The 14,424-nt window shown below is 36.6% G+C and overlaps 1 protein-coding gene across 1 annotated transcript in view; it reads right to left on the bottom strand.

The window, feature by feature from the left end:
* panx1a (pannexin 1a) overlaps nucleotides 1–12,466 on the bottom strand; it is a 33,029-nt gene extending 20,563 nt beyond the window's left edge. Inside the window, exons 1-2 of the mRNA XM_051678541.1 lie at nucleotides 12,058–12,466; nucleotides 6,515–6,639 (exon numbers count right to left, since the gene is read on the bottom strand). Of these exons, the coding sequence (XP_051534501.1) occupies nucleotides 6,515–6,639; nucleotides 12,058–12,241 (309 nt within the window). The 5' untranslated portion in view covers nucleotides 12,242–12,466. The remainder of the gene's footprint in view (nucleotides 1–6,514; nucleotides 6,640–12,057) is intronic.
* Nucleotides 12,467–14,424: the final 1,958 nt, after the last annotated feature.

Genomic DNA, 14,424 nt, shown 5'->3' with positions numbered 1-14,424 from the left:
TTACAGCTGACAGTTACTTGAACAAACAAGGTTTGAACATCAACCGTAATGAGATCAAATTGAAGTTCACAGCTTTTTAACACTTCTGTGCACAAATTTGAAGGCTGCTTATTGGATAAATACAGGTAAACGTCATATTATGTGACTACGCATTACTTTACGGAGAGCTTAAGTCTTGCCTTAAGAACAGGTGGTGCAACCAAATTAAGCAATGACTTAGTTACAAACTAACTAGTAGTTACTAAGCCCTTAGTGTGAACTTAACGTCCCAACTTACGCGAGACCTTACGCACAGCTGGTGCAACCCTACCCAGGTGTATTTCTGACAGGACTTGATTCTGACACACAGGTGTGCAGTACTTATTTGCATATTTAATCCCTGCTCTAGCAATCTGACTTTACCCACACGCACTGCAATTACAGTCAGAAATTGTGCAGCATGCCAATTTATAAAGTTTTTCCCAGAAAAATTTGAGCAAGTCAAGCTATCTATCAGGTACTTCTTTGTGCTTTTGGAGTCCCCATCCACTTTTATTGTCTGCAAAAGCACAGTTTGGATAAAAAAATAAAATTGTGTTGCAAGAAAAAAAAAAAAAATAAAATGCTTCTTTCCCTTTTTGAGTAAACTATAATGTTAATGTCTGGGTCATTTATTTTTTTATTTTATTTTTTTTAGGTATTTCCAGTGAGCACAGGTCAGGTGTCTAGAGCACTGGTTCACAGGTGGGTCATGACCCAAAAATGTTAAATTGGTCATGAAATGCTATTTTTCCACTGATAATGTTAGTAAAGTTTTTTGCACCAAAACTATCATAGTTTAATAATAAATAATCCTTTTCCACCCTGTCTCTGGCCCTCTGACTGAAATGCTCAGTTTTGGTCTCAGTGTCTCCTTTACACTTGTGCAGCCCCTCAAATTCAGCCATATTTGAAACTCAGTCGGAAGAGGAGGAACAAGCTCCACAACATTATAAAACTAAATTTCAGCGTTTATACACAACGCACATCCAACACATCTGAATGTATCAAAGTACTCAAGCACATCAGCACCATAACTATCAAACAGTCATGACATTTGAAATATTCATGAATAAAACTGTTTACTCACTGTTATGCGGTCAGGTCTAAGAGTTTTCAACTGCCCCATTCTTCAATAACAGTTCCTTTGCAAACCTTGAATCGTATTATGACTGGTTCACAAGCAGTCCATGTTGATATTCACACATACACAGTCCATAGCACGATGAACAGGATGCACACACGTTGGTGCACTGAGGCACAGAATGCCAAAAACGTATCCAAACGGTCAAAGACATCCAGCTAGTGCTTGTTAACAAACCAACAATTAAAATTAACACAAATGGAAGCAAGATGCAGAGCAGTGAATGGCATCTCCATTTCTGAATTGTAACTTGACACAGCGTCTTTTAAAAGCAGCGTGATAAACATGACAATGGTCAAAGTCGTCTGTGTAATGCATGTTATATGCAAAAAAAATAATTCAAAATAGTCCAGAAGGGCCCCCTTTGGTGTTCAGGAATAGTTGGTAACACTAGGTTTGTCTCTCTCCCTCTGTTTACGATACGAACTGAACGCCAATGGGCGGGGCCAAAGGTGTGATGACCCATGTTGTGGGACATGTAAATACAACTGAGCAATGTCTCGTAATGTCACCAATACACAGTTTTTTAAAAACGAGACGTTTTGAAATGTGGGAACTATAATGCTCTTTTTAGACTGGAGAGGAAGTTTTGAGTTCTGAATGAAACTGTTGCAGTACAGTTATAGTATAGTTATCTCTTATATGTCTAAATATCAAGGTCATTTTGATTTTCCATTTCCTTTATATGAAAACAATCAAATTAACCATATAATTGTGCATAGTTAGAAGGATTGCAAGGTATTTTTGCCCCAAAAACATTTTTCCTAAGATGATTGTGCCTTGTAAGAGTGGTTTTACACAGTACACGGTGGGCTGCAAGGTTTGCTAGCGATCTTGCTGCCTCTCATGTATACTAGCGCTTTTCATTCACAAAAGATTTCGTGCGAAGCACACCAGTGGAAGTGTGATGATGCTACCTGCTGATTCAGCTCAGATACTGCTTCTGTAAATATTGCATTACGTGTTGCATGTACAAGCACATAAAACTAAAATGCCACTCATTTCTTCATAAATTTTGCTTTTATTATACATATTGGTAGCTATTTTGTAATATTAATGTAATATTATAATAATTCATGTAATTGTAAGTATTAATGGCATCTTGCCATCTGTCTCCACACTTCATGAGTTTTGCATTTTCTTTAAAAGGAATATTCCAGGTTCAACAGAAGTCAAGATCATTCGACAGTATTTGTGGCAAAATGTTGATTACCACAAAAATATAATTGTGACTCGTCCCTCCTTTTCTTTAAAAAAGCAAAAATCGTGGTTACAGTGAGGCATTTATAATAGAAGTGAATGGGGCCAATTTTTGGAGGGTTTAAAAGGCAAAAATGTGAAGCTTATAATTTTATAAAAGCACACATTAATTCTTCTGTCAATACGTGTGTATTATTTGAGCTGTAAAGCTTTTTAAACTGTTGTTTTTATGGTCATTTTAGGGTTTATGGTGTTATTTTATCACGGCAATGAAGTTTGTAAATTGGATATAACTTTATACAGAAAAGGTTAGTAAGCGAATGACATACTAGCCATACTTTTGGGGCTTTAAAAATATTTCAGCCCATGCTGAAATTCATCATCAAATATGTTAATAAATAAATCATGGAATGTGTCAATAAATAACATGTCAATTAAATTCTTTAATTGGACATTGAGGTATTTGACATATACAGTAAATTAATTTATTTATTGACATTTATTCACTGAAAAATATTTTGACATACATATTGATGATTTTAATGAAAGATTTATTTATCCATAATGCACACCTGGTCCTCCATACCACAGAGGAAAGTAATATGGGTTTGAAATGTCTTGTGGATGAGTAAATGATGACAGAAGTTTTATCATTTTGTTGGCAGTTTAGTTGTTTTCTAAGTTTCAATAAGGACAAAAATTCCAAAATTCCAAAAACATTCCGCCCAGAGTTCCATCTTGAAATGTGTCAATATATATATATATATTAAAAAAAACATGTAAATTTGATTCTTTAATTAGACACTGATGTACAGAATATATTTATGTAACTAAAATCTGCCCCTTCATTTGCATTTTAGACACTGAAATCCATCATGAAATGTGTCAATAAATAAATAAATAAATAAATAAATAATGGAATGTGATAAATTAAATTCTTCAATTGGACATTGATGTATGTATTGGCATGTACAGAAATGTAAACATATTTCATTATCTATTTATTAAAAGATGCCTTGACATATACATTGATGCTTTTAATAATTGATTTATTAATAACATAAGTTTTGACCACCTTCAAATTGAAGTAGACAAATTGATATTTTGGACCCTGTTTATACCTGTCTTAAGTGTTTTTCTAATTCAAATGGATTGCCCAAAACCTGCACTCAAAGAAGTCCACATTGCTCCCTGTTTTAATTAAGTTGTGAAGTAAAGGGTGCCATACCACAAGAAATAGACAACTAGGGCCCTATAATTTCAGCTGATGTGGAGAACACAGGCCAAATCGCAGAATCCAGTCATAAAAACAGAATTAAGTATAAAATACAAAATGTCACGGAATTTTACTCACACTGCCTGGCCAAAAAGTCGCCGCCGTTTGGATTTAAATAAGCAGATCCTTAAGAGTTTATGATTGGATCATTATTGCAGTGATTAATATGTTTCAGCTGGCAACAATTCTTTTAACCCTAACTGATGCAGTGTGTAGCTTCTCATTTCTTAACCATGTCAGAATGCGTATCCCGTGGTTGTGGAAAAGATGTTACTGTGTTTCAGAAGGGGCAAATTATTCACCTGCATCAAGCAAAGAAAACAACCAAGAAGATTGCTGAAATCACTAGAATTGGGTTAAGAACTGTCCAACGCATTATTAAAACCTGGAAGGATATTGTTGAACCATCAGCTTCGTGGATGAAATGTGGTCTGAAAATTTTTTTGAATGATCGTGATCGGATATCACTAAAATGCTTGAAGTCACATCGTAAAAAAAAAATCGACAGTAGAACTCACGGATATGTTTAATAGTGTAAGTGAGCATTTCAACATGCACAATGTGACGAGAACTTACAGGATTGGAACTAAACAGCTGTGTGGCCAAAAGAAAGCCACTTGTTAGTAGGGTTGCAAAGGGGCGGAAAATTTTCGGTAAATTTCCGGAAACTTTCCATGGGAAGTTAAGCTGTGGAATTTTGGAAATATTGGAAAAAACTTTGGGCACTTGGCTATATGCTGCTGCATCTTTGTGGCATTCTTAACATAGGTCTTTGCAAATGTACACAGCCTTTCCGTCTACATTGGCTGAGGTGAAATTTATCCACACATCAGATGGCGCATGTGGCATTGTTCTGTAGAAAAAGATTAGAAAAAAGCTTGTAAAAAAACACTAATGCAATGCCATGCACAGATATATAAATAGTTAGTTAAACAATTGGAATATTCTGGAATGGTAAAAATATTTTACAACTGATGCTGGACAAATGAATAGAAATAGGCTAGATGAATAGATGAACACTCCTCAATCAGCATGCTAAATCAAACTATAACCTACGTTCTTGTATGATAACAGAAAACTGGCTAGCAGAAGGCAGAAGGAACAGCATCACAGTTGAGCTAGCTAGCACCATGATAGCTAGCCTCTTAAATTGTCAATGAAATGGTGTTAGCTAGCTTAGATTTAGCATATCTGATTTACTGGCTAGCTAGCTACTGTATAAACACATTTTGATTTAGTATTTGCTAGTTAAACTTTAATACCATAGATCAAATATATTTACCCTAGTAATATCATCAAAACGTACTTGACTGGATGTAGTCCTTGGGCTCAAATGCAGTAGTGTGGCTTCAATAGTCCTGCTGTAGTAAGCAGCCTGCAGTAAGTAGTGTGCTGTGTGCATGTGATTGAGGAATGCACAGGGTAGAAATTCAACTGAATTTGCTTTAAATCTGGTTGTTTTAACCAAGATTATGCTGCAGGATGTGTTTTTTTTTTTTTTTCAACTACATTAAAGTTCCCTGTTATAGGCTAACTTGCAATTTTGCAAATTTCCAGTTTATTCCCATTAATTCCCATATATTCCCAACTTTAAAAATTCCCAGAATTTTGCAACCCTACTTGTTAGTGAGGCTAATCAGAAGAAACAACTTCAATTTGCTAGGGAATGTAAAGATTGGACTGTGGAGCAATGGAAAAAGGTCATGTGGCCTGATGAGTCCAGATTTACTATATTCCAAAGCGATGGGTGCATCAGGGTAAGAAGGGAAGCACATGAAGTGATGCACCCGTCATGCATAGAGCCTCTGGAGGCAGTGTTATGATCTGGGGTTGCTTCAATTGGTCAGGTCTAGGCTCAGCAACGTTATGCAGCAATAAAATGAAGTCAGCTTACTACCTGAATGTATTGAATGACCATATTATCCCATCAGTTGATTTTGTCTTCCCTAATGGCACAGGCATATTCCAGGACGACAATGCCGAGATTCAACATGCTCAAATTTGAGGAATCATTTTCATACATGAATTGGCCACCAGAGTCCTGACCTTAACCCTATTGAAAGTCTTTGGGATGTGCTGGAGAAGACTTTACGGAGTGGTTCAACTCTCCCGTAATCAATCCAAGATCTTGGCCAAAAATTAATGCAACTCCGGATGGAAATAAATGTTGTGACGATACCGCAACGAATGCGTGCCATAATCAAAGCTAAAGGCGGTCCAACAAAATATTAGAGTATGCTAAAAAAAACATTTGCCCAATTTGTATTTTGGATCAAATTAATGTACTAATGCACAATTTATCAAGGTAAAATCATGATATGCCCTAGCAATTAAACCACAAAAGGCTGAGATTTAAATAAATAAATAAAAATACAGTCTGCAAGTGGTAGGCGCTTCAAAATGATTGTATGAAGCAGGCCACTCATACAATGATAAAACCTCATAAGCATTGTGCACGCTCTGCACGCATGTGTGTGTGTAGATGACAAGGAGCAGAGCACTTATTCACTGTGAAGTGCACAGCACATGCAGACTATATATATTTATATAAAAAGTAACTCCAGTGTTGTGTTTTGGACTGTGCTGTGAGGATCTGCAAGCACTTCATTTGATAAAAATTATGCAATGGTATGTTGAAAAGTAATTGTTCTGTTTTTATTTTATTTAAAATATGAATTCATTTAATTAGACAGTTTTTTTTTTTTTTATGGTAAAATTTTATTTAAACTTTAAAACACAGAATTTAGAAAAAATAAAACAGAAAACACAGAATTTGGGGAAAAAATTTTATCGATTTCATAGGGCCCTAGACAACCCAGTTAAAGCACAAGTTAAAGCATGTGTGAACATGTTTGTGTGTGTGTGTGTGTGTTTACCTTATGCAGCCACAGTGGCAGGCCTCCTGTGTCCTGTGTTTGTACGGCCGCCCAGCAATATGAATCCACATAACCAGCCTGACGCCACGAGAACTTTGTGGGGGAGAAACAGCTAATCTGCGTACCTGAAGATATTAAAATCAGAATTTTTAGAAGGAGAGTAGTGTGTGTGTGTGTTTGTGTCATCCTTGTTTTGTTTTTTACAAGCTACTGTTTCCATTTGCCTGCTATCCCTTAAATTATTCATGCCATTCTTTCCTTTTTGTCTTAATAGGAAAAGAGGACTTAAATGAAAGTGCCGTTTCATCTTTTTAAATCTAATTTTAGAGGAAGAACACAAGCAAAAGGTCTGTTTCAGTGTTTTAGGTCAGGTCAACATCATGATTCTGAAACTATCACTAAATTTTAGCTTTAGGTAACACTGGACTTCACTGAGTTAAGACCAGCATCAAGTACCCAAATCTTACCATTAAAGGCTGAAATATACTTTGGCAGGAATGGGAATCATGAGAAATGTAATGATTCCGGTTCTGATTCCTCTTAACGATTCCAGTAATTGTTTTAGTACTTTTGAGGAAGAATTATTTGGAAATGAGAAATCCAATTCTTACAGGTCAAATGAAGAGAATTTCTGATTTCTACAGAGCAGATTTAACAAATCAGAAATAAATTCAAAACAATTATTGTAAAAGGTGTGTTTGCAGACTTTGAGACATAATTTGCAATCCAATTATTGATCCTAAGTATATTTTAATTAAAACATCTAGCCAAACAAGACATGTGATTGCATACATAATTCATTCATTCTTTTATAAAATTCCACTTATTACAACAAAACTTGTGCATCTTTAACAACACATTGTCATATGAAACACCAGTCAGTAACTGCACTGCTTGATTAAAGTCTCACAGATCTGAAGTAACACAACAGTTACAGTTCCAGAGACAGTTTATAGACTGTGTTATGTAGTCTAATGTTGTACTTCAGGCTTGTGAGACTTTAACAGTACTTATTTTATTTCAAGTTGGACATTCATTCCTTGCACATCAGTATAAGATTGATACTATACCGGACATGCTGAAGGTTCAAAAGAACCAGCTCATGGGAGTCATTTGTTCTGAAATCTAAATACACTTGTAGCGCTGTGAAAGGCAACACGGTCGACCTGTCACGATCCAATCCAGAACGCACAAAAACGAAGTAGGCCTATTCCCCGGCCTTAAGTGCTTGATTATTGATGGGCGTGGAAGTGAAACTACTGGAAGTGAACTATTCCTTTAAACAATAGACTATTTACACTGTCTGTTTGTGGCTAAACTCAAGCAGTTAAGATTCTAGTGTTTATATTTTGAAGCCTAGTCAACAAGATGATGACCTAGTTACAAGTAAAATAATTTTATGAACACCAATTAAATTTAAAAATCACATTAATAAAAAAAAAAAAAATTTACAGTATAAAATAAACCATTCAAATAAATGTTTAATAAAAATCAAATTTAAGTGTATTGTTTAGACCTTTATTAGTGTACAAAATATAGTGGACAAATACTTGTCTTTCTAGACAAGAAAGAGAAAACAAGAGAGAACAGTCTTTCTACAGAGCTGTTCAGGTGGCAGTCCAAAGACGCATTTTCGAGCCATGGGTTCACTGGATTTTCCTATGGGTTTTTATAATGGCAGTTTTGGATTTATGAGTAAAATAAGATACTTGGACATTTTGTTCTTCAAAAATTAATTACACACAGTTATACATCAAATGTGAATTTTAAAGATGCATTGAAACAAAAAACCTACAGCTGCTTCAAAATTCACTTTTGAGGTAAGAAAGCGTGTAATTTATGTTGTAGAACAAAACGTCCACGTAATTTCAATTAATGTTTAACCCAGGCCTTATTTTACACAGAAAACCAAAACTGCCATTATAAACTAGGGGTGTAAATCAGACGTTTCATCATGATACGATCTTATATCGATTCTCTTGGTCTACGATCCGATATTTGCCGATACTTCAAAGTCTGCTGCGATACAATTTGATTCGATTCAGGGCCCTACGATCGATATTCCGATATTATGTGCCTATTTTGCAATCATTTTTGTTTTTTTGCCCTCAAATGCAACCAAAATATAATTTGAATATTTTATTGAGCTCTCTGAAAAGTGCAATTTTAGTATCCACATTAAAATAAGGTACTTCAGATGTTGAAAAAAATTATACAGATAATAATATAAAAAATAATGTCACACACAAGTGATCATCAATCGTTTGATTACAGCTTATTTTTCAGTTTAATCCAATTCAACGTACTTACATACCCATTACTTGTTTCCAACTATCCGTGGTTTTCTTGGCTACAACTTCCTCAGTTGTAATGAAAAATTGTGTTACAGTTAACTGGGATAAATGTTAGTAAGTGTGTTGATGTGTAGATTCAATAACCAACAATCCAATGTTATCGATGCAATGCGTAAATATCGATATAGAAATTTTTTTAAGATGTACCTTTAATACTCATGTCAGCCACGTCCATACGCATTTCCGTCAGGTAATGAAGCAAACTTATTACATTCATTTGAATTTATGAGCGCTAAATATGCTTTTCATGTGGGACAAGGATGTGCACGGGGTCTTTGAAGCCAAATTGTGCTCTGCTATCCATCCGGCGTGCACATGCGTCAACCGGGCTTCCCGCAAATCGCGAGCTCCAGTGACAGGATCATTGACTGTATAATTTTTTTCAACATCTGAAGTACCTTATTTTGTTGTGGATGTCCCAATGTGGATACTAAATTTGCACTTTTCAGAGAGCTCAAAATATTCAAATAATATTTTGGTTGCATTTAAGGGCATTGATTGTGTAAAATATGCACATAATACCAGAATATCGATAGCAGGGCCCTGAATCGAATCAAATCGAAATCGTTTAGCAGCAGACTTTGAGGTATCGGCAAACATTGGATGACAGGCCAAGAGAATCGATATAAGATCGAGAAAAACTGAGAAGCTGCAGCATGTAATTTCACAGTGAAAACATTGTTCTGTTAACATGATTTGCAATAGTTTTACGCAGCCCTGGCCCTTTTCTAAAATTCAATTTGAGCACTGTGTGCTCAAAGTTACAAAAATTATCATGTACACGAACGTGCAAAATTGAGCCTTGTGGAGGCAAGGCATATGGCAGGGTTTTTTTTTATTTTTTGATGCCAAGGGCCCCCAAATATTACAATCACCTTGCGAGGGACCCCCTAAAATATATGACGGCTGCTATATATTTATGTGTATAAAGACCAGAGAAAAAAAATAAAGAAAATTATTATGAAACATTTTTATTACAATGACAATATAAATGGTTAACTTTTCTTTTGTTAGTATTCTAAAGACAAAAGAAATGAAAATATTATCTGTAGGAATGCACTGATATATCGGCCAAATTAAAACCATTGGCTATAACCATCGATATAACCCGCCAATATCAGCCATTATTTTTTCATTTCTGCAACATTTTTGACATGAAGAGACCTTTTTAAATTCCCCTGTAAATCCCTGTGCCAAACCTCCTCCAAAAAGAAAGAAAAAGACAGACAGATAGACAGATATATAGATAGACAGATAGATAGACATATAGATATACAGACAGACCGACCCTGTCCATGCAGAATAAAACAACTTTTATAAGGTTACTAAAATGGAGTCTTCATCTCGTGTGAGTGATCGATTTTATACACATTTTAAAATGACTGTTGATTTCAGTGAGTAAAAAATTGTAATGAGGAAAACAATGACTGAGTGCACCTTGAATTATGTTGATTTGAGAGTCACTGTCTTGTGTGTGTGGAACGTTAAGGACCCTGTATGCCATCTTGATAATCTCAGTGGTAACTATTTATTTACAACAGGCAAGTACGCTATTGTTCTGAAAGCAGGCTGTCATACGCTCAACCGCACAGCGTGACCAATGCAAAGCAGATGTGTTTACTCACACGACCCTCCACTGCAGCGCAGCTGAACCTCGTGATGAGCGGTGGTCGTGTAAAGGGTTGTCCGGGCTGTGTGCTTCTGCTGACTAGCGCTTTAGTCACACTAAGATTTGGCATGCAGCTGCGAAGGACTTCAACATGTTGATAATTCATACTCCTGTCTCTCGCTGTCACTCGTGTGCAATTATTACAAATGCCACCAATGGTGGATCAAACAATAATCCGCGGACCCCCTGTTGAAGACCCTTGCTTTAATATATTCCAGATAAATCTTGATAAAGCACGATGCCCTGCTGAAGTATGTGATCCTACTCACCTCCTCAAAGTGCAATTGGAAAATTGCTGCATCGTTTTTAAGGTCACAGGATGGATGGAGGAGCATGGATGTAAGGAAGCATCATTTTGAGTATTTAAGAAGCACCCAGTAATTTGTGAATAGGTCTAGGCACATTCTGCAGCCATATTTTAAATCCTATGACACGTGCCACATCTTTGCACCTTTGCGTAAAGAGAGAAAGCAAGGTGGGAGGGACATTTTTGCATTTGTTTCACTAGCAGATACACTCACCGAACACTTTATTAGGAACGCCTGTACACCTATACACCTATAAAAAATCCTGCAGATGTTCACATCAACCATCGGAATAGGGGGAAAAAAATGTGATCTCAGTGATTTGGACCGTGGCATGATTGTTGGTGCCAGATGGGCTGGTTTGAGTATTTCTGGAACTGCTGATCTCCTGGGATTTTCATACACAACAGTCTCTAGAATTTACTCAGAATGGAACCAGAAACAAAAAACATCCAGTGAGCGGCAGTTCTGCGGACAGAAATACCTTGTTGATGAGAGGGGTCAACAGAGAAAGGCTACAGATAACCCCTCTGTACAATTGCAGTAAGAAGAATAACACCTTACCTTGCAAAACATGTCGAACCTTGAGGCGGATGGGCTACAACAGCAGAAGACCACGTCGGGCACTTATAAGGGCCATAGTGTTAATAATAAAGTGCTCGGTTAGTGTATATGGATTCATTGGATTGGATATATTTCTAGGCTATGACAAAAACTTCCACTCTGCAAACCGGTCCAGTAGGTTACATGACAAGGTTGTAAGACTGTTATTTTTGAGCATTTAATTAGTTAGGCTGGGTATTCTATCTAGTTTTGAGAATGGTTGGTCTGGGGTGTTCCTGTAATCAGTGGAATACTTTATTGCCATACAGGTACTATGTAATTCTTATGGAAGCTGGATCTCTTATAATAATTAGAAAAAACACCAACCTAAATGTACAACAAATATAGTGTTAGAATAAATATGACAACGAATGCTTTTCTTGAACATTCTGAGTGACAGCGGTCAATCACAGTGCTTTCCTGGAGTCATTTATTGCCTTGTTTAGAGTTCAGTCAGGTCATGTGCGTTTCTGTTCCCGACATGAATAGGTTAACATAAACATAAATGTAGAAAATAGTTTCTGTGAAGCTTCAAACACTGAAAGTAAACAGAAGACAACAATATGACTCGTGTGCTTGATCTCAAGAGTGTGTGTGTGAATAACAACATACCGACAGACACTTCCTGGGCGAAGGCAAGAGAAATGAGAAGAAGCGGCAGACCGACCGCGATACAGGTGACCATCTTATCCAGCGCCAGATCTAACCGAATGCCCTTATACCGGTTCTCTGACGCGGACTCCTTAAGCACGAAATCCGTGAACACATACTCCGTAGCGGCATGCGCTATCGCCATTACTTCTGTCTACAAACTCTGATCACACTAATCCAACTTTCGACTGGTCGAAAAAGAAAGCAGCTTATATCTCAAGAAGTACACATTCTAACAGACTTTGAATAGTTAAATGAAAGACTTTTAAGTATGAATGGATGCCGTATGTAGTTAAGTAGATGAAGTTAGGCAAACGATGAGTGTAACTTCTTAAACATCTCGTCCCATTGTGTTTCGCATGATTCCTCTACAAAGCAAACAAATGCTTAAGCAGCCAATCAGGCTGCAGTCGAGGTCGGAGCCATCTTCAAGAGCCCGCCCACTTTTTCAGAACTCTGGGTTCCGGACGTATTTTTCTCTTTCATTTTTTCCACAGGCCTTTCATAAACTCCTTCATAAAAGAGGTCCATGAACCAAACCAACTATCTCCGAGGTGAATCTCAACATTAAAAACTTTGATTCGAGGCAAAAAAAAAAACTTTTGAAAACTGAAATCGGACAAAAAGACAAGTACAAGACTGTGTACTTACCGTCTTTCATAAAGGCATGAACTACAATCCCATGAATCAATGCGAATGACGTAATTGAATAAGCGACGATGGTAAAATATTAAACTATTAAATTTGAATTGTTTATTATAAGTATAGAAACAGTATGTTTTAATTGTATTGCAAAATATTCAGATATTTACAAATATATAAGTAGTTTGAGAGTGTTGGAGGTCGATTTGGTGCGCCTTGTTATGAAAGTGGGCGGTTTCTGCAGCATTTGTTTGGCGCGCTTTGCGTTCCAGACGAAGTTGAAGGTGGGAATACCCGAGTTGAAATGTCCCACTTTCAGTCTCAATGCATTCCAGTCAGTCACATGTCACATCACATGTACACATTCCCAATGCACATTATTCCAGGTACTAGCTAGCTGGCTATAGTATCTATTTCAAAAGTAAAATAGGTGAAAGCTTAGGCATGAGTTGTTTCACAAACAATCATTCTTAATATCATCTTGTATATCTATTGCATATTGCATGTTAATTAATTTCATGCTGTGAAAATACTTCAAAGTTTGTTTTTATGTTTCACAAATCCCAGCTCCACTTAGTGCTCGTTGGTTGCCGTCATATTGGAGATAACATCAAATGACGCATCTCGCTGAGGTCGGGGTTGATCAATCTACCCCAACTTCACAAGTCGGATGTCTGACTTTGAGTGGCTTTCCAGTCATTATTTTCAAGTAGGAGGTGGGAAAATTCAGAATTACAAGTTGTCTGGAACGCAGCATTTTGTTGCATTCCATTCAACTCAGAATCAGAAAGTCAGAATTTCCAACTTCTACTTGGAAAAGTGCAATGCCACTTAAAGTCGGAATTCCAACTTGGAAACTCGTGCAGAAATCTTCAATTCCGATTTCACCGAGATGGTGCGTGACATTACACAAACATCTCGGCACCCAGGGTGATGTAAAAAGTAAGAGATAAACATTAACTTGGTAATTCACATGGTAAATTGTACTCTCTTTTGATAATCGTACACCTGTAGCACAAATGCTAGCGTTGCTGCATTGTTTATAAATTGGGCTGCTAGGAGACATCTCTAACACCTGCTAAGCTAACGGGAGCGTTGCAGTTTTGTTTCCTCACACATCATCTTCCAAGCATCTGGCAATGGAATGCCTTATGGTCAGAGATCAGACTTTTGAATGACGTGGCTTGGTGAATGGCTTCACTTTAGGACCATGGGTAGTGTAGTTATTCACCAGGAATTCCTCTATTAGTCACAATTTCTGAAAAAAAAATCAGGCAGTATTTCTAAACAATTCTAACTTTTATAGCTATCAAGACAGTAAACCTGCTCTTTTTCAATGTGCTGATACCTCATATTTTAATTAATTTTACCTGATTTTTTTCTTAATGTGCATTATTTAATATATATTAAATAATGCATATACATATAAATAAAATACTGACACTGACTTGACTCACCTGCATCAGATGCCTGTGCACTCATGGGAAAATATTTACACAGTGCTCCTAGGGATTGTATTAAAACATTGGCACTACATGTACAATGGCAAGAAAAAGTATGAGCACCCCCAGGCTAATGGCATCGTCAAGTCAGTGGAGGAACCTAAAATTAGAACTTCGGTTTTGCTTTCATTTAACTGTAAAAAATTGTTTGCCAGCCAGTGTTTAATATCTTTGAAGCAATTTA

The sequence above is a fragment of the Myxocyprinus asiaticus genome, chromosome 39, assembly GCF_019703515.2.
Source record: "Myxocyprinus asiaticus isolate MX2 ecotype Aquarium Trade chromosome 39, UBuf_Myxa_2, whole genome shotgun sequence".
Lineage (NCBI taxonomy): Eukaryota > Metazoa > Chordata > Actinopteri > Cypriniformes > Catostomidae > Myxocyprinus > Myxocyprinus asiaticus.
Note: the sequence above shows the minus strand (reverse complement) of the source record. Positions and strands in the feature narration are given on the sequence as shown.